Here is a 24,643-nt window from a genome sequence, read left to right as displayed (position 1 = left end):
TGCAATATCTTGACGTTTTTAAGTAAAAAATGCAACTTCTACGCGTATTGTGTAAATTATAAAAATTAAACAAATGTTAAATTAATGTACCAAATAAACAATTATTACTTTCCATATTTTAAAACTTTAAGAAACACCTCTCCACTTCGGAGCTCGATCAAAATTAATTTCTATAAGTTACTTAATCATTTGTAATGCATAAATACGATGCACATTGTTCGATCAATGTTGGGAACACGCGTAAATGTTAATAACAATTATTACATTCACCGAAACCGTTCGCCTTCACAAATTTTGCAAAATCTTGACGTTTATTTATCACAATTATTAACAACCGTCGTAGGAACATAGGTTAAACAATTATTAACAATGTTCTAGTATAAGTAATGGATTAAAACATTATTTTGTTGAAATATTTTTCGTTCGTGATGGAATTGTTGTCATTGAGGTCCAACCGACATTGTCAAGGCTACATATATCGATTATCGATTCACAAGCGTTCATCGCGATGATTTTTCTATTTAGAAAAGCGATTAATTGAATTTCGGCGCTTTTAAGTAAAAAATGCAACTTCTACGCGTATTGTGTAAATTGTAAGAATTAAACAAATGTTAAATTAATGTACCAAATAGACAATTATTACTTTCTATGCTTCGAATCTTTACGAAACACGTTTTTACTTCATATCTCGATCAAAATCAATTTCTATAAGTTACTTAATCATTTGTAATGCATAAATACGATGCACATTGTTCGATCAATGTTGGGAACACGCGTAAATGTTAATAACAATCGCGGAAATGAACAAACATTCACAGAAACCGTTCGCCATCGCAAATTTCGCAATATCTTGACGTTTATTTATCACAATTATGAACAACCGTCGTAGGACCATCGAAGACAATCGAAGTAACGGCAAGTCACCTTGGGGAGGGTATAAATAGACCCGACGATTGCCAAAAATTTCATTCCACAGGGAGCCTCCGAGGAGAACGGATCTCTCCATTTTAGGTACTTGAACCCTTCACGCACTATCACCATGGGGCCTGGCTGACCACTGCTGACCACTGCTGACACCTGCTGACCACTGCTGACCACTGCTGACCAATACTGACCAATGGTCAACACTGTGTGACCACTCCCTAATTTCTTTTTTTTCCATTTTTACTGCTTGATTTATTTTCTAAGTTCCGACATAACTGCATTTAACCACTAACCAATTAAAATTTTTTGTTATGAATATTTACCTCACTCTTTAGCTAGGTGTAACATCAAATGAAGATCATTTATAGTAAAGTATTATGATTCATTTTTTGTTCTTCATTTTTGTACTATGTCTTAAATCTACGTATCGTTGCTTAATGGGCTACTCTTTGTATCATGTCTCGAATTGTTTAATATTTATTATAAATTTAACCCGGCTACCTTAGCTAGGTATATGAGAAACCGAAGAACGAAAATCGAAGAGGACTGTTTCGTCGTATCCTCCGGCGCATCTTCAGTTTAATTTTAAGTTTAGACTAAGTTAGTTTTAAGGCCACCATGTACGAATATTTGTACTCTGCCGAGCAATTGCCCAATTTTTAGCTTACTTTTGCTCGCTTCCTCGTCTCTCAGTCCGGTCACCACTGCTTGTTGCATAAGCAAGTGACCGGCCGTGTAGGTGGTCCGAACGGTCGATTGCCGTCTCTTCTGGTGTGTCCGCTTTGAGAGAGAACATGCTGCGAACACAGGGGCAGGTGTTCGCACCGGTCCCTGCGGAAGCCCTTATGCCACAAGACCCTCTCTTCGTCATCCTCCGTGGGTCAGGTCCACGCTCTGCGTGGCTCCTGACGCGGAGTTGGGAGAAACGGGGCACTCTATATGAGTGGACGGCGTCGTGCATTTCCTCTTTAATCGGGCCCACTGAGGGGAAACGGGACCGACCTAGTAAGATCAACTCCACGGTTCGCGTCGCGTCTTTCCCAATTTTGCCTAATTTTTCCATAATGTAATTGCTCGGCAGAACTAAACGAGGAGATCGAAGGAACATTGATTCCTTCCATCTCTGCAGTTAGAATAAGTTAGCTTTAAGGCTGTGCTCTGCCAAGCAATTATCCAATCTTTAGCTTATTTTTGCTCGCTTCCTCGTTTCTCAGTCCGGTCACCACTGCTTTTTGTACAAGCAAGTGGCCGGCCGTGTAAGTAGTCCGAACGGTCTATCGCCGTCTCTTCCGGTGTGTCCGCTTCCAGAGGGGACATGTTGCGAGCACAGGAGCAGGCATTTTTGCTGGTCCCTGCGAAAGCCTCCAAAATAAGACCCTCTCGTCGTAAAGATGGAGAAACGGGGCACTCCTCTAGGGGAGTGGTAGGCGTCGTTCGTTTTCTCTGGAATCGGAACCGCGGAGGGGAAACGGGATAGACCTAGTAGGACCAACTGCACGGTTTGCGTCGCGTCTTTCTCAATTTTGCCTCATTTTTTCATAATGTAATTGCTCGGCAGAACTAAACGAGGAGATCGAAGGAACATCGATTCCTTCTATCTCTGGAGTTTAGTAATTTCGTTTGTACCGCGTATCGAGGGAGATAGATGGAACTTTGATTCCATCTATCTCCCTCCGGGTCTCCACTCGCAGCAACCTCCGCGTGGTGAGACCTGGTAATCGGTATTACTCGCGACGAACAATAATTATTCGTCGCGGATAGTACCGAGCTAATTGGCTGCGAATTTAGATTAGTTGGTTAATATTCAAGAATAAATTGAATACTGTACATCGAATATTTTTTTAATGCATAAGAAACGCAAAAATAAAAATGTAATCGGATACTTTTCAATAAATTCATTTCGAGTAAAACGTGTAGCTTCTTCTGTTATTATTTTTCTACTTGTATATTATTATCTCTTTTCGTAAAATAAAGAACGGTACATAAAATCAAACTTTATCGAAAAATTAAGTTTGTACTTCAATTTTTTTCATAGTTTTTATGTCGTGACAGTTATTTTGCGTCAATACCACACGTTACGCATACTGTAGTTTACCCCGGCAGAATTATATATTTTAATTACAGTAATTCTCGCTTTCAAGTAACGAAATTGGGACAGCCAATCCATATAAAGTAAGGTAAATGGCAATTTTTATTTCATACTGGGACCACTTGCACTAAGTAAACATAAACAGGAGAGTGAATGATATCGTTACATAAATTCGGTGTAAAAATTGTCACGATTGTCATTTGAAAGTGGGAATTACTATACATGGAAATATGAAAGATAATATTGTTGTTTAACGATTAAAGAAAAAAAAAGCGTTAACGCAATTAACATCATCGTTTAATTTTCTTCAATACACTGCAGTGAAACAAATACTTTTCTTTCCAGAGTTGGATTTGTCGTGTTCAACATATCATTCTTTTCTAATTCTAGATGCAATTTAAGAAAATTTCTCGAAGAATAATTGTAATAGCGATGATCTTAATTACGATACCGCTTAAACACAATTACCAAACAATTTTTATTTATTGATCCTGTTTCAACGAGATACAGGTGTACGTGTCACCCTTTTCTCTATGTTTCTTGGACATTATTGCCCGTTCTGCTCAGGCGCAGTCGGCTGAAAACAACAATGCTATAGAAGAGTAGAGACTACTGCTAATTTCCGTGAGCGGTCCGCGCAGGAATAAAGTGCAACCTAAAATTCGATTTTAATACTTGCATCGTAAAGTCTATTTTCCAAACATTGCACATGAAAACTAAAATATTAAATACAACATTGCTATTATTTCAATTTATCACGAAGTTCTTTTGAAATTCTCCACTACATGTACAAAATTTGAGACTAATAATAGTAATAATAGTAGTAATAGTAAAAGAAAAAAGAAAAAAAAAAACAATACATTGCAAAGGCAATCAATTCCATCAAAATATTAATCTAAATTTTCGATTATTTGCGAAAAGTAATGGCCACTATTTTTTCTTTTAACACAAATTTACAAAAGATCAAAACAGTACCGTATTATTAACGACTTTGCATACATTTGTCTAAAAAAAAAATATATATATATATATATATATATATAAAAACTAGAAACAATTATGTACACAAAATATAGACAGCTATTGTAAAATGAAAATGAAATTCACTATCGTTTCACAGGTAGCACTTAATTCCCGATACCTCGAGCCGCCGAATAAAGATATTAGAATGACAAAGAGCCACCGCGTTACCGGTTCCTCGAGCAAAGCGACCCCCACGAGCGAATCGTGCATCCGCTGTCACCAAGTGGAAAGACATTATTAGCGTAAAAAGGAACAGGATAATGAAAGGTCCTTGCGCAACGTAAGATACAGATGTATCGATATACACACAGAGCCAGCTAAGCATTCTACGAACGATCGAACTGTCGAACGAGAGAGCCGCATTGACTTTCAGTCTTTTTCATCTTCAAACAGTCAAATTCCGAAGAGAATCTGAAATGATCGAACAACTACTAACCGCACTAATAATATTCGTTACCATTTACTCGCAAACAATCAACAGTAGTTCGTAGAATTAATAAATATTCGAATAAATTACTTGCAACATCGTTATAAAGAGAAAAAAAAAAAAAAAAAAGAAGAAGAAGAAGAAGAAGAAGAAAAAGAAAAGGATAAGAATTGAGATCGCTAACTGGTGATGAATTAATTCGAGGTATGCATCGGGATAATTCTCTCGTTCCAACGATCCGAACGGTCGAGTCGGTTAATACAATTTACCCGCGACTCATTACTGATTACGATTAATATTGTTTCTCGGTCCAGCCACGCGTCCATGTAGCCAAGGACCATAGAACTTCCCGATTCTCTTCGTTCCTCACTTATCTCCTGTTTCTTACGAACTACACATTACCTCCATTTAGGTTTCTATCTTTTTATAGAGTCCAGCTTTCAATAATCGCGGCACAATACAATGAAAAAACTTGCAAACAACAACACTTGGCATTTTCAATAGAATTCGATCAAAGTGTGGATTGACTTTAGGTCCTGTAATTAAATTGAATGAAAAGTCGGGAAGCTAGCATGTACCTCGACTCTAGGACGGTAGGTCCAAACAATCGCCTGCCTTCAGGCAAGGGACCGATAAGGTCCAACAGCGGTCACAGCTGTGATTGGTTGAAACAATATGTGGCTGTCGCCCGCCATTCTGGGAGAAAATCCATCAACATACAATCTCTTTCCCGTTAAAATTGACAAACGAGCTAGAATCTAGATAATACAATGTATCGTTAATTGATACTCGAACGTAAACGTTACGACCAACGATCAATGCGCGGCATACGGCACGAAGGGATACGTAAGTTTTTTTTTTTTTTTTCCAACAACGTAAAACTCTTGAACGAAAGATTTCCCAGAACGACAGACTATGCCCAATCTTTCGAGCTTTCCACAGAACGTCTTTATTCGAAACAAGTTGATAATGTGACACTCAATAAATAACAGAACTTCTACATGTCCAATTCTGCCATCAGATTGTCCTGCCGAATCTCAGAATGAAAGAAAAGCGCGGTCGGGAAACAATGTTTAGCCATGCTTTAGCAATCTCGGGTCTCGAGAAACGCCTCCGACGGTTGCGTTTTTCCTACTGAAATTCCATCGGCCTAATAAATAAACGCACGCACGTATCGCCATTGATCTCGGACAAAAAACGACGGATCACGGCGGAAAGACACGATTCGGAAAGACAACCCCTGAAAATGAAGTATATTCATAACGATGCGTAGTTTTTTTAGGTACGTACACGTGTTGTACGGCGCGGTATGCTGTTTCATATTTTTTCTCGAAGTACTGGTAGAAATCGAGTGAAAGAATAGACAAACAGGGTGCCTACTGAGGTAAACATTCGCGCAGAGAAAGATTCACCACGTACTCGTGTTCTCAATATCAAACGGTCAAATTAGATCTGTTACTGTTACTGTACAATCTCAATTTTCTTTCTTTTTGTTCTTTTTTTTTCTTTTCTTTTCTTTTCTTTTCTTTTTTCCCGTCAACAATACACCGAGCATCAAAAGTCTCGTGACTATAGTTTCCAGCCTCCTTTTGCACCGTCTTCGCCACACTTTCGCAATACAGTTGCATGCCGACTTCCATTCGTCTGAAAGCATGAAACGTATGAAAAGTTCGAGCCTTGGCAATTGAAATCCCCGTAAACAAATGTGTTCGATCAAACGTCAACCTACGAGATAGTGTCACTACAAATATCTTTGTTTCTTTTCTCGTCTTGTCTTATAATTTCACGCATATTATAATTACTGAAACCGCATTGCACTGACGTAAATGATTTTTACGATAAATTTTCATTGTATTGCTGTCAGTAGACACCCTGAGGAAATAGTAGAACGATAGAAAAGAAAATGATGGAGTAATAGTGGAAGAGACAAAAAGGAGGGATGAGAAGTTTTTTTTAGAGGATCGAGTAGAATTTCGTCCGACCGTAGAGTTCGATATTTAAAATTTCGGGACAGTTTAGAATATGCCAGAATGAACAACGAATGCCCGTTACACACTCCAAATTGAATCCTGCGATAATTAAAATTATTAAAATAGGTTTATACTCCACGGTCGGAACACCAGTGATCTGATATAGGACAAAGTAAAGAAAATGGCGTGAGTCGAGTGTAGAGAGAGCTGGTGTCGGTTTTTGTGAGCACCCTCCGTACTTACCACTCACTCATGCGTCGCCAACATGTTCCTTGCAAAGGAAGAGGGCTTTCTCGGATCGAATCGGTTACTTCTGCTTTGCAGTCAACAAATTGCAATCATTGACAACTACTTTCCACGATTAACATCATAAAAACTCATTAATGTTTAATTAACTTTAGCAAATGGAATTGGTTATATCTTTCTTCCAATCGAAGATAAAATGGTAGAAAGAAACATTGTCACGGCTTATAACTTTCGTCGAGTCTCTTTTCCGTTTACAATTCGAAGAATAAGATCATTCAAAGAAACTTATCTACACTGTCGCAAACTGTAATACACGGTTCGATGCACAAACTTGCGGTACCGTGGACAAGTATTTTTTTTATGTCAAATTACACGGTATAGACTACTTATTACAAGGGAAGCGTTAGAGTTGTCGAATTCTCGTTTAGATGTACTTTTGCAGAGTGGTTCTTCCTGTTGCTATATGTAAAAGATTAGGTGCGGACACTCGATAATTTTACAAATAAAAGTGATTAAAATTATATATAATTTGCAATATACATATACTGTGTATATAAATATCTGTCATCGAAGTTGTCGTCGTGTAGGTGATATAAGCGTGCGGTTAATATAGTCGAGGTAAATACAATACTTCTTAATTGGTTTCATTTTATATGACTACAATACGCTTGGTGTGCTGTGAAACTGAGTTCACCCTGAAAAGTATCTTTTTATTGTCAACCTAAAAATCGTTTGAAATAAAAAATGTGAACAAATAAGCACTCAGTATGTATACCTAATGTCGAGTGGTTTTATGCTTTCAATATGTGAATGATGACTAACATCTAACATTGTACACATTTCTGTCGTTGTAGTAAATAAAACTAATTGAAAAAGAGAAATATATATATATATATATATATAATTATATTATATTACATTATATATTTAGATATATTATATCCTATAAACATTCGATGAATTTGATTTGATCCATCGACCTCGAATATATTAATCACATGATTTTACCACAAAAGTTACGACTTCGAAGATTTTATATTGTCTATATCTATATTCACAGTATACATCGTACATTACTTTAATTGCTTATACATATTTAGAAAAATATCTAATGTCTGCATCTAACAGTTTACACGCGCCAACAGAGACCTATGTGCAACTACCCTGCAAATGCACGTCAGTGTATGAGTCGGACATTCTGAATTCTCCCCTTGTTAGTATTATTGTACCTTTATTATATGCCACACGTTTTTGTTCTTCGTACGTAAGAAAAAAATAACATCTAACTTCCTATGTCTTTACTTTCTCTGCGAAAGAAACATCGTACTTGCAAAAAATGATTGCACTTTCTTTTAATTTAGTAATGCCCATTGCATTGCTGGTAACCCTACATGCTTACCATATTATCTTTGCATTTTTTGTTGTATCAAGTACGGTAAATTAATTTTACAAAATTACTTACTGACGTTACATTTTTTTTCTCGATATCTAAAATGCTGGAATTGATTTCTATTATTTACAAATATTTTAGAATTTTTATACTGTATTCACGTGAAATGAAGATTAGTAGATATGTATTATGTAGAATATTTCTAAATAGTTTAATGGTAATTGATGTTGAAACAATGAAAAGGAATATAGATTTTTTTAATAAACAACTTGTTAAGTGCAGCTGTATTTTTACCCGTATTTAAGTAAAATAAGTAAAAAATGAGTACTTGATATATTTATATTTTATGTCTAGAAATTAAAAACTAAATTGCGATGCAAACAATCTAATCTGTATCTGTATTTACTTTTTTCTACAGACTTATTTGAAGGATGAACATTCATGTCCGTCCATTTTAGTGAATGCTTTTAAAGAACAAATTAAAACAAATTCTTTAAATAAAACAATTATTTTAAAGAAGTCATATATTTTGTTATCACTCTGTATATGTAGTAACATAAAGTCATAGGAAGTTAGACTTTGTTTAACTTCAGAATATTTTCTTCTACCATTTGTTTGTACTTTCATTTAGAAAAGGATTATAATCTATTCCAATTGCCAGAATTATTCTATTTATAGCGGGTAGAAGAGATATAGTGAACTCATAAAAGCAGCGAAGCTTGAAACTGGTATTTTACTTGAATACCAAAAGTAAAAAAATCAGAAACAATCGTTTACACTTTTGGAAAACTAGCATATTAAGTGTTTGGGCAGATCAAAAGTGACAGGCATTGCAATTCTTGGTGAGCCTTTCACAAATTACCGAAAACACGTTTCACATTTACAACCACAAAGATTACTACCTTATAAACCACTCAAATGTGCCTCAAAAAGTTCACACTATATTCCTTCTGCCCATGTATGCACATGTATAGTGGGTGAAACAAATATGGCGACATACTTCAGGCACACTCGAGTAGTTTGTTAAGTGGTTCTTGGTTGGTTCCAATAAACAAATGTTTTCCGTACTGAAAAAATAGTCTGTTGACTACAGAGCCATATTTAATGTATCCAAGTTAAGATCGCTTTTACTTTCTGTTATGGAACTGTTTTTTTTTTGTTTTCAAACATTCTAAAATAAAAATTTTTCCTTAAAAAATTATGTGGTAACACTGTACAGTGATAGTGTTTGTTTCCTACAATACCTGCCCGTTTTGAAAAACTTGGACCTTCAAACATCCAAAAACTATCAGTCCTGATTCATTCCTGAATTCACCTTTGCTTCTTTCAGTTTTTATGACCTCGCTATATTTGTTCCATCCACTATACAAACACCATATCATCTATTACAAAAATTTTAATACAGTAATTCCTTGCTTAAAGATAGTACTTTATCACGAGATTGCAAAAACTGAATCATTCCTAACAACGTTTCTTTGGCTCAAACGATACGTCGACTGCAAAATTAAAAACCCCATTCGTTGAACTTCAAAGCGATGACTAGCCGTTACTACAACCAAGAAGCTTTAATATTTCTTATTATATCTTCACGAAGTAATATCGCTAAATAGGATAAATTTTTCCAATGAAAATTAATCCGAATACGATCAAATTCCGAGTATTTTTAATTACACAGTTAAAAGGTTTTCATAAATCACTCAGAGCAACAGCAAACGAACGACCGAGATTTCAAAGCAACGTCGAATACGTATCAATGCATTAACACTAATGCGAATTAAAACTTTTTTGTATACTTTGAGTGATATCGTTACGAGAATAATATTAATCGATTTGCAAAAACTTTTTAAAGTAAAAATGAATCTAAACCGGACCTTCTGTGGACTACTTTTAATTATAATTTTTTTGAGTTATTTCTGAAAACCTTTCTGCAAAAATATATCTCGATTATTTTCAGTATTACATCCTATTCATTGCCCCCTTTGAGTCCTCCCTTAGAATTTGACCAATTGTGAGAAAAAATGTTCTACCGAACTTTAAAGAAAGATTAGCCAAAAACTCGTGGTTAAAAAAAAAATAGAATGACACAATTCTTGATCTTCAAACGAAGAATTACTGTAGACTGTTTATTATAAAACAAAATATCGTCTAAATTTTCATCGATGAAACACCGCTTATGGGTGCGATGATGTGAATTACCGCGCAAAAGCAAATCGACTCGATCTGAAACGTTAGCAAAATAAAAGTTGTGACAAACTAACCTGAGGCGACAGAATGTTCACACTGCAACATAAATTTGAATACTTTCTTAATCAAGAGAATGAAACAGTACGAATGATATTTCACAGGAGTATATCGAAATTAAGAAAATGGACAAATGTAAGAAACCTTTAGATAATTAATTAAAATTAAAATAATTTTCTAACAGAGAAAAAGTAAATTCAAAGAATTAATAAAAGAACATCCGTAGTGTTAATCGCCGATTTTAACGAAACTTTTGCAATTCTTATGAAAATATTTTTATAAACGTAACGTCGAAGAACACAATGTAATTGGAAACATAATAAAACTTTATAACTTTTTTGATCATACCTGGTCAAAAATTAAATTACACATTACAATGCAAGAAATAAAAATTCTAAACTATCGAAATTCTGTATTGTAATCTGTAAATCACACGTCCAAATTTGCTAGAAATCGATCAATATTGTACATGAATTGATACAAATTTATCAATATTTAATGTTTTATTTAAAACAGAATCTGCTGAAATTCGTTTAGCCAGTTGAATTCATTGTTGAAATATACACAATTACCGTATTTAAATTTTTGTCTAGACCTAAATAGTTTCCAAAATATTGCCAAATAGATTTCTCAATATAGACAATTGTCGAAAAAAAATAAATAAATACGTGTAAGAATTGTAAGAATTATCTATCTACAAGAGTTTCGCAAAAATCGACTATTAACACCCCGGGATGTTCCCTTGTAAGTGAAAATAAATTCCGTTTCTATAATAGCTGCAGTGTGAAGCGCCACCTTTCCGCGATCGCGTCTCTCCAAGAGAACACTGGTGCAGAGGCTGAGAAACAGCGCGTGGAAACGGTCTACCCTAAAATAAAAGGACAACGCAGGGTTGCATAGAAGTTCATTCGATTTGGACTTTATCATCTAAATGTTCACACCTTCCAGAACTGACTTCATTATTCGTATCACATCAAGCAACGTAGAATTGTCCACATATGACTTTGTAACAATATGCCTGTATTAACAGCTTACGAGTTTCCTTATGAAAACTTATGTGTTCATACAGTCATCAACAATATCAGTCAACATTATCTTTTATAAAACTATAATTTCAATACAAGGTACTTGGATGATAATATAACAACAAAGATCAATAAAAGTTAATCCAAAGGATCAAATCCTAGCTACATCATTCGGGCGAATAAAATTCATGTCAGCGAATGTGACTTGGTTGCTCAACCGATGGTTCAAGCCCCTTTAAAATGAAATTACGTCATTGCTCTGATTTTGTGTGACCATAATTGTTTACGAATTGTTTATTTTGTTTTTACTAACAGCGAAATCGAAGAGGTATAGCCGACCGTTTCCACTGCACCTGGTAAACCCTCTCAGGCACTGACGTGATGTGTTTTGCAATCATATATAATTAAAAAAACAAAGATTTTGCTAACTTCGTGTAAACTTCGTGGGAGAGGATGCGTCAAGTGCAGCCGCGGCCGATCAACGAAGTGTGTCCACGCGAGCGAACATGTTTTACGCGTGCTTCTTTCTTCTTCTCAATCAGGTCCGAACCCTAATAAAATTTAGGGGCGGGCCCAAAGCACGAAGTGCAGTGGCGGGGTGGGCCCGTCCGTGGGAGGTGATCATCTGAAGCGTGGGTGCATCATCGGAGCCAACATCGGTGCACCAGGAAAACCCATTGGGGCTGCGAATGCCGGATGCATTGCGCCTGGCGGTAATGCTCCTATCATCCCTGCAAAGGACAATGCATCGTGAATAAACATAACCGAACAAATTTTTGTTTCCCGATCATTCCTTTAATCTCTTATATTACTTTTCTGAACAATCTGTAAAAATAGTTTTTATATATACTTACGTCCCGAAAGTAATCATTAAACATAACAAACAAAACTCTGTGTATATGTATTTTGAGTGCATACATTGCTCTCCTCTTTATGCCCTCTGTCTTCTGTTTCTTCTTAATAAGAATTTTGTAGCTTTCTTTTTGGAGATCGCGCATCGTTCAGTAGAAAAGTTACGGAATTTTAAAAGAAACGTTCCAATGTAAAATGCTACTAAAATGAATAATTTGCCAATGCAATGTTCCTGTCACACAAAATTAAATATCAACTCTAATTACTAAACACGGATGCCATTTCTTCCAATATATTCCGAACTCATCCAGAGAATCTTTACTCTTCTGAACGGGAAGTTGTCTGACAGCCGACCGATGGCATTTCCTCAAATAAAATTCACAACAAAATTTGTTTTCCTTTCAAAAAAATCAGAGTGTAATTAATAATCTCCTTGCCCATTTATTGATCATATTATTTTAATTAGTATCAGACTTTTAAAATATTGTAAAATGTCTATTGATGAATAAAAAAAAGAAACAAAAAGAGAAAGGGAAAACATTTTCATAGTGAAATTGATCCAAGTATTCGAGCACTTCTCATATCTCCTTCGATGATGAGCTCTTTTGTAAAATAATGAAATGAAACAGACTCGAATTTTCTAGGACAATATATTCCCGCAAGGGTTTATCATTAGCAGCCCACCTATGTCTATCTAGCAACTTTATCAATGCAAATTGCCAAACTATACGAGGAATTGAGCTCAGCATGCAATGTGCCGCATATGCAATACAAGTCACAACAAACGGACAAAATGTGATACCACACAAAACCTCACACCATACAAAGAAAGAAAGAGACCCATTAGATATTTGTCTTCTCATCGTTTGAGCAAATCGCTCGGCTGCCAACCGATCTTCCAAGACACTGCTCCAAAAGCGCTTCCACGAACAAAAGCAAATTAAGTTATAACATCAGCTTGTAATACGAATATTCCTTTCTTTGATTATTTCGATCCTGTGTGCAGTATTACTAAATACTTTGATACTATCTAAAATAAATAGTCTAAACCTATTCTGAAACCATTTGTTTATACGTACAGTTCTAACTGGCAACGGTAATTAATAACGCACAATATAGCACAGAGTAAAATTCTGATCATAATGGTGATCCCCTCATTCATCAATATTAAATTAGTCACGTCTATCATATAGTATGCAATAAACTGCAATTAGATGTATGTATGAATTATAAATATACTGGGTAAAGTGAAATCGCTTATTTACTGTGAACTGACACGACTTGTCTACAATCGTTTGTGTGACACAAAAGCTAGGCTATGGTGTGAGGGAGATACATTACGTTCGTTCTCGTTGTAAGTTTTTTTTCAATTACAATATCGCAATAACAACAGTGGTAACAAAAAGAATCCCTTCCCTCTTTTTGTTTTATACATAAATACTTTAAGCAATATACATACATCTTTAAAAACAGTTTTTCATGAAATATTACTATCAGATGTATTTATGAGAAGTTTAACACTTTTATGAACATACATGACTAGCTATCCCATATTCTGTACTCAGTGGTAAGAAAAATTAGTGGAAGTAAAAATCTCCTTTCTGAATATACAGAAGGAAGGGATAATTGAATTATCATTGAAATTATGCATCAGTTTTTCATTTGTAGAATGACAACTTCGAACGACTGTCAGTACCGTGCCCAAAAAGCGATTTCTTCACTACTATATCACAACACCAGGATTTCAAGCTATATAAGTAATATGAAGAGATAGGATAGTAAGACGGATGGAAAGGTAATGGCAAGTGAGTTGTAAGAAGAATATGATTAAGTGGAGATAGTGAATAAAGAAGCTAATAGAACAGAAAAGAAAAAAATTATATATATACGATGAACCAGCCGAGCGGCCGAAAGTCGAATTAATTTCGCAGTTGAGCTTTTATCAATTCAGAGAAAAACATCTATGAATATATATGCATGCATGTATCTATACAAACATACATATATATACATATACAATATATATCTATATACATATATATATGTATATCTATATCATATATATATATATATATTTTTTTTGCGAATTTCTCTATTACAATTGAAAAGCAGACATATTATACATATCGCGTTTATAAAAATATAAATCTAGCGTAATCGTGCTTCTGATACCGAGTACTCTAGTTTCAAGAAGAGGCATTTCACGTCCAAAGAGTCGTGATGTGTCCAAAATCAAAGTGTGGCTGTCCGGCGTTGAAGGAATCAGAACAGATGCAATATCGTTGGCCGCTCGACCCACCTGCCCAGTGACAATAATATAAATATACAGAAATATATATATATATAGGTGTATTAATGTGATAATGATGATAATAATAATAATAGTAATTAATAATTAATAAGAATAATAATAAATATAACGATGTGTGTATGTGGATGTGCATATATATATATCTATATACATACATATATATATACATATACATATACACATACATGCATACACACGCGCGCGCGCGCATATATATTTATACATATATAGCTATATATATGTATATATAGGCCATGTCACCACATGCTAATTGCTAAGGACCAACCTTGTTGCGCTTGTATAAAACACGGTTTTAGTAACCAGACTGGGTTCGTTTGACACTCACCAAGGAGTGACTGGGCACCCTGCAAACGCACCGTTAAAGCATAAACGTACAAGACACACAGTCATCAATTCTCGCATACAGGTGAATCCTGAGCGTGCTAGTATTTGTACAGTCATACTTCTTTCTTCCCCTTTTTCTCTTTTACCCTCTTGAAATTTAAATATTTTTTGTGTGCCTTATTAAAACATATCCCCCCCCAAAACTCTATCCTCTGTTACTCTCATTCATATATAACATAGTCCTAGCCATCGGGCAAGTCTAAATTGTTGTTAGGAATGGGCAAGGGCTGCTTAGTGATAGATGAAGTGCAAAGGTATATTATACTGCATATGTCAGATGAAAAACATTTTTGACACAATGATAAAACTATTTGTAGTAAATGGATTATATAATCTTCAAATTTTTGGGTAAACTTATTTTTGTCCGAAGTTATCTCTCTAACAAGGAAACTATCAAGTCTCTTTACATTAGGACCAACATATTTATTTTAATGCCTAAGTAAAGATCATTTACCATCACAATTTATGAATCAAATATACTGCATATATTGCATGAAATATACAATATATTATCTAATTTTAGCATTTGATTCTAAAATTGTAAATGTACATACATACGTATATGTGTCTGAAGCAAAAGACTTTAAACGTGATCGTTATATTGCCATCAAAGCAAAAAATAAATATAAAACCATCGAGAAGGTATTAGACCAAAATTTGACAAAAAATTTGTTTCAAATAATTTTACACTTCATTAACAAAGTAAATTATACATCTATTTGAATCATCCTCGATAGTTTCAAATTAAAATACTGGCAAGGACATATAAAAAAAAATTTCAAATAATTTAGATATTTACGTTGATTAATGGATACTGAGGGAATGCTCTCATTGGAATAGAGTGAGCATATAAAATCATAGACACTTACCTGGTGGCAGGCCCATGGGGGGCGGACGCATCATGTTACCTCCATGAATCAGAGCAGGTGCAGCAAGGGTCATAGTAGGCCGCATAAGCGGTGCCATCAGAGCAACAGAACTAACAGGCATTGCAGCAGATGCAGGAACCATAACTGCCTGTGGGGGTCTCTGAAATCTTTGTTGTTGTTGAAGAGCATTTAATGCAGCTTGTTGTCTTTGTTGTTGATCCTGAAATGCAGCAGCTGCATTAGCAGCTGCAGCTTGTTGTTGTTGTTGTTGCTGCTGCTGCTGTAAAACTGCAGCTTGCTGAGTAGCATCAGCCTGTACATTTCGAGTTTCTTCAGTTTGCCGCCGTTGATATTTTGGAAGTCTTGCTCTAATTTCCTCCTACAGTATATAATTTTTGTTTCTTTACTTTTTGAGATCGGCAGAAACATATAAATAATAATTGATCAACTCACTAAACTAAGATCCTCTGGTGGATGAATAATTTTAATAGCAGCACTAGTAGTTGCTATAAGATTTACTTTTTGATCACTTCCAATATTATTACTACTGGTGGTATTACTATCAGCATTACTGTAAGCAGGGAATGTTGGCTTAATAGGTCCTATAGAACCACCAGCTACTGACGTAATTGGTTTAAAGTCTGTGCCCAGAGGAGAAGTTACAGCTGTAGAAGCAGCTGTTGAAACAGCTGCAGCACTTGGAAATAATGGTCGAGCCGGTGGAATAGATGCACCTGACACTGGTGGTTGTATACCTGGAGGCATACCTGGCATTCCAGGCATCATACTACAAGAAGAACAAAATTCATTACTTTACTCTAGTATATCTTTTCTTCTTTTATATAGTAATTATATCTTCGAGAACTTTAAAAAATTGTATTTACCTAACTTGCATTAAATTAATATCACAAAAGTTACTCTTCTTTCACGCTGTCTGCTTTTAAAAGAAAAAATTATACATACCCAGGTCCCATGAAAGGTGGACCTACAGGACCCATAGGTCCCATCATATGGTGCATGGGTGGTGGGAACTGTCCCATTGGTGGCATACCCGGATGAGCTGCCATACCTTGCATTACACCTGGCATCATGTTTGAACCTGTAGGCATTGCACCTGGTGCAGAACCCAACAAACCCTCTGGCTTTGCCTTTTTTCGAACAGGTTCATCTTCACCAGAGCTTGGCGAACCAGGTCTGCCTCCATTCCTTTGCCTTTCATGTTCTTTTGCATCATTTGGTGGTATACCTTCCATACCATAAATTTCTATTTCAATATTGCTACGATTTGGCAAAGAATTAGGTACCTTATCTATTGCTTCTTTATGTACCTAATAAAATTAAAACAATTATGTTCTTGCCCACACCTGTTTCTAAACTTGCAAAATACTTGAATAAAAATCTATTAACATTACCTGCATACAATGTATACTAAGGCCTGGTCCCGTATAAAGTTTTTTGTGACAAATGTGACATTTGAAATGTTTTGCTTTTTGATGCTGAATGAGAATCTTCTCATCTTCGAATTCTCGATTACAATACCTTAATAAATGTATTAAGGAAATATAAAAATATAAGTTATATATTATCTACATAGATACATATTAATAAATATATATTATATACTTAACAAAAGAAGAGGAAATAATTCAGGTTAAATAGTTAAAAAATTATAAATTAAAATTCTAAAAATATATTATATAAAATATACCAATCTCTGACTAAATTAATTCTTGAGTATAAACGAAAAAGATTGAGAACATTGAAGAAATATGATTTCATTATACATTTAATAGGTTAAATAGACGTAAATATACTAGTATCAATAATAATTTCAATTCTTTATTCTTTACTAAGTAATTAATAGCTGTTCTCAAAAAGCTTTTACAACATTTATAGTAACATGTACTATATCAACACAGTTGGAATAAAGTATTTCACTTTAGAAACAAATCCTTTTATAACAGTGGAAGTATTAGTATATAGTTGCTAACGAAATATCGATTTCCCAAAGAATCGGCCACTTTAACCCGTCACACACATTTAACGCGTTTGAAAAGAATATTTTACGATATGGTAACAATTTTTGGATAAAAAAACAAAGTATAGCAATAGGTACAATACAAAAGTCAATACGATGTTGAGATATTTTTAATCTCATCTCTGTAAAGGCAAAAGAAATCATGACCGTGATTTATGTTCTAAAAATACAGTTACGTAAAGTATCCCTTAACGAAGGATGTTTTGGAAAAGGATACCAGCACCAGGGCCTCGACTGCTTCTTCTTCTTACGTCCCATTCTTTTCTGTCGGCTTTTAACAATTCGAGATTAGCAAAAATATGCTAATTAACGCTTTATGATACGTAATGAGAATTGAAATGGCAAACTAGCTGCACTGCATACACACGTAAAAACCAATAATGCAAAATGGTGACTGCATCTTTTCCGTGTTTGACGGAAGGAGCTGTAGCCAATAGTATCACGCAAAAGTCACCAGCTTCTTTTACCTGGTTTTAGACTGCCATATTAATGTAAGCATAATAAAAAAGAAACAATATTATTATTTATATTTTATTTATGGACGAATCAAAATTTGTCACTAAATTGCTGTACCAAAAATTTCATTTTAATACGAAAATTTAAAGGTTTTCTTAATTTCAAATATATTTCGTAACAGTAATTTCATTCAATAGGAACAGATTCATACATAAATATTCATTACCAATACTCAATTGCTTAGAAAATAAATATTTTTGAAATTCAAATACTGTTATAGGTTTTATTTATGAAAATATTAGAAGTTTTTACTTATAAAAATATGTCTGTATTATTAATAGAATAAAATTAATCTGCAAAATTAAAATAGTGTATTAAATTTTCTTTTTGATAGGAAAATTATTTTATTAATGATATGTAACATTATTGTAATCATTTTACATCTTAATTTTTAATACAGTTAGTAGCTGTACTTGTTTATTTTATTGAATATGTTGTATATGCAATAAAATTGATTACATCATACATAAACATTTTTGAAAACTTGTTAAGTACGGACAATGTATTTACAGCAATGGTTGAATTAATGCTATAAACAAAAATAATTTGTAAGAAGGTAAATTAAATAAACGAAAGTACACATATATATTAATATAAAAATACTAATATAGAGATTATCATCTACAGTTTGTCTTATGTGTGCATAAAATTTAAAACAAAAATAATACAAATTTCACAATGACCATTGTTTTAACACAGTTATGACATTTGGAAAATTTCAAATATATGGAAATAGTTTATAAACAATAAAAGACCTCTGTTAGCTGCAGATCCTTTGTTTTAATGGAAGATCACTTTCAGAATCACTGGATTCATTAATAATAGTAGGTTCATCATCAGAAGAGAGATAATCGTCTGTTTCTTTGACTTCTACTTTTTGTGTCGTTTTAACCTACAAAATAAAAATGTTATCAGTCATAACATTAATAAATTCTGAAAAAGAAAGGGTTAATCAATTTCGTTATGCTACCTTTTTGCAATTTTTAACAGGCCTTTTAGACGTATTGATTTTTGGAACATACTTATCGGCTACCCCTTCTACCCGTCTAATATCAAAATCTTGATCTACTTTAGTTACTGTTTGCAATCTTTGTTCCTCAGATGTTACATATAAATCATCTGGTTGATGACAACTGTTATGCACTTCATATGCTTTTTTACTACAGAATAATGCAGCACACACTGTACATTTTATTAAGTCTTCTGGAACAGCTTCTCTCTCTTCCTATTAGATATATATACACATATATACATATATATATATACACAAAGTTCTATATTATTTTTATTTATATTGCTTTACTTGAGTATGAACTCGTTCCAAATGCTGTTGTAAATTGAATTTTATAATATACTCAGCACCACACAAATGACAGTAATATACACTGAAAGCATCATTCATTGAATTTACTTTAATTTTATTGCTAGGAGGTGGTGTTGCAATTGGTTGAAAAAGGCGTACCATTCTATAAATAAAATATTTTATAAATATGATATACAGATATATTATTCTATAATTAGCATTTAAACATAATTTAAAAATATTTAGAGAAAAGTTACTACTGGAAAGATATTGTTTTTTGTACCTTTTATGTATAGAACGATAGTGATAATCTAAAGCTTTTTCATTGTAAAATAATACATCACAGTCTTCGCACTTCTTATGTTGCTCTTTTCTTTCACTTTCAGATGAATCATGTGATGCTTGATGATTATCTCTGTGCGTCTAATTAAACAATAAATAACTTAAAGAATCAAAATAATAACACAATTATAATTTGTAAAGGGAAAAACATACTTTTAAAGGAAACTGCATTCCACAATAATGACAATAAAATTTTGTTGGTGAATTAGGATGGACTTTAAATCTATGCCTTATTGTTGCTGTGATTGAATCAAATGATTGTCCACACACATCGCACTGGGTACCAGCTTTTTTGTTGGTTTTCACAGGTTTGCCACGAGTATCTATTTCTTTGTTGGCATGCTTTCTGCATAAAGTATTTGACTCTTTATATACAATAAAATTTCTTATTCTTAAAATATTGCTTTATTTGTTAACTAAAGTTTTACAAAAAAATTTATTTTATTTTGCTCCTATTGCTTTTTCTAGAAATAAATAGTTCAATTAAAATTTAAGGGGTGATCAAAAATTTTGGTACCATAACATGTATTTTGAACCATAAAATTTTGTTATGATCTAGAAAATCCCAACATATTTTTCTTGTACAGATTAATTTGTGATCATTAACTCACCCATGATTAAAGTTTACATTTTTAATAGTTTAGTATAATAGTAGAAATTATCAGCATTATGAGAATTAAAATACTGTATGAATAAAAATTTCATTTGATATTTGTTAAACCATAGCATGTGACTAACGTTAAAAAAATTGAACAATAAATATTTTATGCAAATTTTGTCTGTAATTAATTTTTCAATATTTACTTTGTACTATAATTGATTGAAAAATATAATTAGCGCCAGCAGCTAATTATACAAATATATCTATCTCAGGTTTTGTATAGAAAAATAATTCATTAGAAACCATGGCTTTTATGTACATAAATATAATATGATAAATTAGAAGAATTTACCAAATATGTTTTATTATTTTTTATGTATTTTTTAATAACAATTACAATATTAACAATTATTTGTCTTCTTTTCACATGTGAACATCACTGCCACTTTTTAAATTTTTTTGAAAAAATAAATTACTATATACCAATTTGTATAGTCACATATTATATGTAGCTTGTGTTGCAAATTCTGCTAGTTTTGTCTCTAATCTGATTTACACAAAGAAGATATTTTTGAAAATAATAACATATCTTCTTATTTTTGGATTATCTTACCATCATTAAGTCCATTTTTTATAACTTTAAACTGATACAATCTGTTAAATTTATATACAATTATATAATTGTATACAATTGATACAATTTGTTGCATAGTTTATATTAAATCTTTAAAAGAATACTATACATAAATAACTACTGAACTTTTGATATCTGTTTCTAATAGAAAAAACCTATATTCTTTAATTAATTTCTTGAAATTACATTTTTTAAAGTATAAATAAAATCTTACACAAATCAAATTTGTATACTGTGTTTTTGTATAACTACTATTCAATTTAATGTTTAAATGTTTGTTATCCTATTAACCATCAAAATAAGAAAAAGTGTTTCATTTTATGTACCACTAATGCATTGAGTGAAAGATTCTAAATTTAAAATTGAGGATCTATTTATTCCAACAACTGCAACAGAATCTATAATGATATTTTGAAGATAGCTAATGTCACTGAATAGTCTAATAATTAATCTGACACACAGGCTAAATTCTTAATCCAAGTAATGAATAAAATCAGTAAGAGATCAAAACTATTTTATTAGTTTTAAATATACAGGATGGTACATTATTGATGGTACAATCAAACAACCAGTGATACTTCATAAAAAAATAAGCCAAAAGAGCAGAATAATTTTTTTGTAAATAAGCCTTTGTCTTGAAGAAAAATGAAAATTTGTTCTAACAAATTTAGTTATGTTCATATAACTAAAACTCAGTTCTTGTCAATTGATATTGTCATAATTTGTTATCTATTGCTTCTGTCATTCAATTTATTATGGGTTTGAACTGTTAATCTTTATTAACTCATTATAATGTAGAAGTAATTCTTGCTATTTAAAAAGGATGTTATCAGATCCAGTCTAAAATCAACCAAGATGCACTGCAAAAAAGGAAAAGGGCCAGAGCTGATAATTTTCTTTTTATATTGTAAGAATTACTGTAGCCTAATGTCTGGTAATTGAGAATTCATGGATATACTCCTTGCATTGGCACTATTTAATAGTAGTACATTTTATGTAAATTATTTGTACAGCAAAAGATATCTAATAGACATATAACTCTTAAAGAATAAAGCAAACTTTCACTAAATATGGCTGTTTCAACCATTAGATACTTGAAAATTATGTTGTAGATGACAAATTCTTTCATTCAAGATGAAAATTATGTTATGATGATAAAGCAACACTTCATCGAATACTACATGATAACAGGTTACAACTCTATTATTCACTGAATTTAATATATAATATAAATTACTCATAATTTCATTCCATGTATGATTTACTGACATTTTTTATGTTTAAATTACAGTAATTACGATTTTGTTATGTACAAAATTCATAGGAACTATATTTTCAATATGTACAATATGCATTGATAGTATTGATGAGAATATTCTCATGTAGAAATTTTGTTTTAATGTAGATGCAATGTGAATATTTGGGCTAGAATAACTAGAAATAAATAAAAAGGAGTTTATTCCAAATAACTTACATGTAACTTAAATAACTTAAATGTAATATTCAAACTTTTTACACAATAAACTATCTATTTTGTTAGAAACTACATCTTTGTCTGTTAATAAAAATATGACACTTCAACACAATGGAATTCAACTACTTTTCTCTTGAGATGTCAAAAATTTGTTGAATAAGTAACATAAATGTTAAATCAACAATGATAAAATAATAGCTTGGCTAGACTATTATTTGTGGGGTTCAATGAAATCAATAATTTTTATTAAATATTGTTACGGTGTTGAAGTCTTAGAGACAAAGATTGGTTTAACTTTCAAAAGTAGATAATATATGCTAAAAGGATTGCATAATAATTTAGTTTTTAGATCATAGTTTTGCATAAATTAGTATACATAATATTTTTAACAACTTCAGCATTAATAAATCTTTGTAAATGTTAAATATCTTAGTCTTAGTCTTAGTCTAAATTCATATACAAATTTATCTTAAGCCAGGTCATGACAATTTAATATTAGTGATATTTTTTAATATGACAAATAATAACCAAATTTGTTACATTAAATACCTATCAAGTATATGTTTACCTAATAAATTTTTAGTTTTTTTTTAAAGAAAGGTCTATCTGCAAAAACTTTATTCTGTGCTTTTGACTTACTTTTTCATGAAGAATCACCTCCTTATCTATTGTACTACCAATAGAGGACCACTATATATAATTTAAACCAAAATTAAAAAATCCTATTTTAAAAAGTGCATTCTGTAACATTTAAAAACACAATTACAATAAGTTGTAATATGTAATTTCCATTATGAAAGCAATTTTACATACAAATTATTATATTACTTTCTTATTTGGTAATAGTATTTTTAATATCTTGTTTTAAAATAAATAATCGCAAAAATTATTTTAAACAATGTTTAATGGTATCTCAAATAATGTTTTTTACATAATAGTATTTAAAAAAATTTAGTTTTGCTTGAAATAATTTAAAAATTATTTTTCAAAATTTTTCTGATATTTATTTTGATATATTATTTATTTTTATTCTAATTATTTATCACTATTGTTTGTTATTATTATTTCAATAACTCTGGCGTAAAAGCATCTATAGAAATTAAAACAACTGTACGAATAGCGCGAACAATTAAACTCTACCGGTAATGCAGCTGAATGTTATGATTAGGATATGAACTATTTGAAAGCATTTTTGTTCACTTCACGCCTATGCATGAAATTATATATTAAAATAAAAAGAAAAATATGGACTTATATAAAATAATTTATATTTTATGAAATTATTTGCTCGATTATAAGTAAGATCAAAAGAAATAGCTTTTGTTAGTACCTAAAGTGTGCCTGCAAGGCTTCCTTGGATTCTAATTTTGAGTCACACAGAACGCACTTGTGCTGCCTTTTAGCACTCATTTAAGCGCGAATTTCTATTTCGGAAAAACCATCAGAAATATACCGGACGTTTCTACGCCAGATAGTATAATATATAAATTCCTCACACTGTACAATCCAATCGTAATAAATGTGTTTAATCAGTCACGATTCGCAACGATACAATTCTTGTTTTTTCAAAACATTATCGTTTTTTAATATATGCGTCATTTGTTCACGAGTAAACGTTAAAAATTCCATAGAACTCACGTCCGCGAAGAAAAATCAGTTTTCGGCCATTTTATTGTGTTGAAAGTCGCGCCACCTAGCATCTACCAATGCAAAAAGAATGAAACAGTTTCTCCACAGAGTATTTCAGTCCTGATTATTTTAATTTTCAAAATAAGGTGAAATCGTTAATAAATTTTAATAGAAATGCAAATTTTGCATTAGATTATTTATGAAAGTAAAACATGTTTGGAATACATAATATAGATATGTAAAATATGTATTTTTTCTATTTGTCTTGTAAAATACATTTTTTGAATAAGAAATAATATAAAAAGTGCACAGAATCTTAATCTCTTACAGAGAG

At 32.3% G+C, this 24,643-nt stretch overlaps 2 protein-coding genes across 4 annotated transcripts; both read right to left on the bottom strand.

The window, feature by feature from the left end:
* Window positions 1–5,388: 5,388 nt before the first annotated feature.
* Bugz (Bub3 interacting GLEBS and Zinc finger domain protein) lies at window positions 5,389–18,191 on the bottom strand. 3 transcript variants are annotated; one of them, XR_012991409.1, is made up of 7 exons: window positions 18,028–18,191; window positions 17,185–17,311; window positions 16,736–17,100; window positions 16,226–16,559; window positions 15,773–16,151; window positions 11,765–12,066; window positions 5,389–6,107 (listed from the first exon to the last, which is right to left on the bottom strand). XR_012991409.1 is itself a non-coding variant. In XM_076306766.1 (7 exons), the coding sequence occupies exons 1-6, from the start codon at window positions 18,066–18,068 to the stop codon at window positions 14,389–14,391; spliced, it is 1,344 nt and encodes a 447-aa protein (XP_076162881.1). In that variant the 5' UTR covers window positions 18,069–18,191; the 3' UTR covers window positions 11,929–12,066; window positions 14,360–14,388. The 3 variants fall into 3 exon arrangements, 2 of the variants coding, with proteins under 2 accessions (XP_076162758.1, XP_076162881.1); XM_076306766.1 differs by lacking the exon at window positions 5,389–6,107 and adding an exon at window positions 14,360–14,486 and having other exon boundaries at window positions 11,929–12,066; XM_076306643.1 differs by having other exon boundaries at window positions 5,389–12,066.
* Window positions 18,192–19,079: 888 nt separating this feature from the next.
* LOC143144444 (uncharacterized) lies at window positions 19,080–24,640 on the bottom strand. Its single transcript, XM_076306896.1, has 6 exons — window positions 24,011–24,640; window positions 20,125–20,317; window positions 19,913–20,052; window positions 19,630–19,792; window positions 19,297–19,551; window positions 19,080–19,218 (listed from the first exon to the last, which is right to left on the bottom strand). Exons 1-6 carry the CDS (start codon window positions 24,088–24,090, stop codon window positions 19,087–19,089), a joined length of 963 nt encoding a protein of 320 aa, XP_076163011.1. The 5' UTR covers window positions 24,091–24,640; the 3' UTR covers window positions 19,080–19,086.
* Between the last annotated feature and the right edge of the window lie 3 nt (window positions 24,641–24,643).

The sequence above is a fragment of the Ptiloglossa arizonensis genome, chromosome 1 (genome assembly GCF_051014685.1).
Source record: "Ptiloglossa arizonensis isolate GNS036 chromosome 1, iyPtiAriz1_principal, whole genome shotgun sequence".
Classification (NCBI taxonomy): Eukaryota; Metazoa; Arthropoda; class Insecta; order Hymenoptera; family Colletidae; genus Ptiloglossa; species Ptiloglossa arizonensis.
The sequence above is the reverse complement of the archived record's forward strand: the minus strand, read 5'-3'. Positions and strand labels throughout refer to the sequence as shown.

Bases quoted from the DNA above. Each gene is read 5' to 3' on its own strand.
- LOC143144444 (XM_076306896.1), bottom strand. From the start codon at position 24,090: ATGAGTGCTAAAAGGCAGCACAAGTGCGTTCTGTGTGACTCAAAATTA. The intron at 20,053-20,124 runs GTATGTTTTTCC...TTGTTTAATTAG, and splicing joins GAATGCAGTTTCCTTTAAAA to ACGCACAGAGATAATCATCA. The intron at 19,552-19,629 runs GTAAAGCAATAT...TATATCTAATAG, and splicing joins TGGAACGAGTTCATACTCAA to GAAGAGAGAGAAGCTGTTCC.
- Bugz (XM_076306643.1), bottom strand. From the start codon at position 18,068: ATGGGACGTAAGAAGAAGAAGCAGTCGAGGCCCTGGTGCTG. The intron at 17,312-18,027 runs GTATCCTTTTCC...ACATTTATTAAG, and splicing joins CAGTCGAGGCCCTGGTGCTG to GTATTGTAATCGAGAATTCG. The intron at 12,067-15,772 runs GTAAGTGTCTAT...TGTCCTTTGCAG, and splicing joins CCCCATGGGCCTGCCACCAG to GGATGATAGGAGCATTACCG.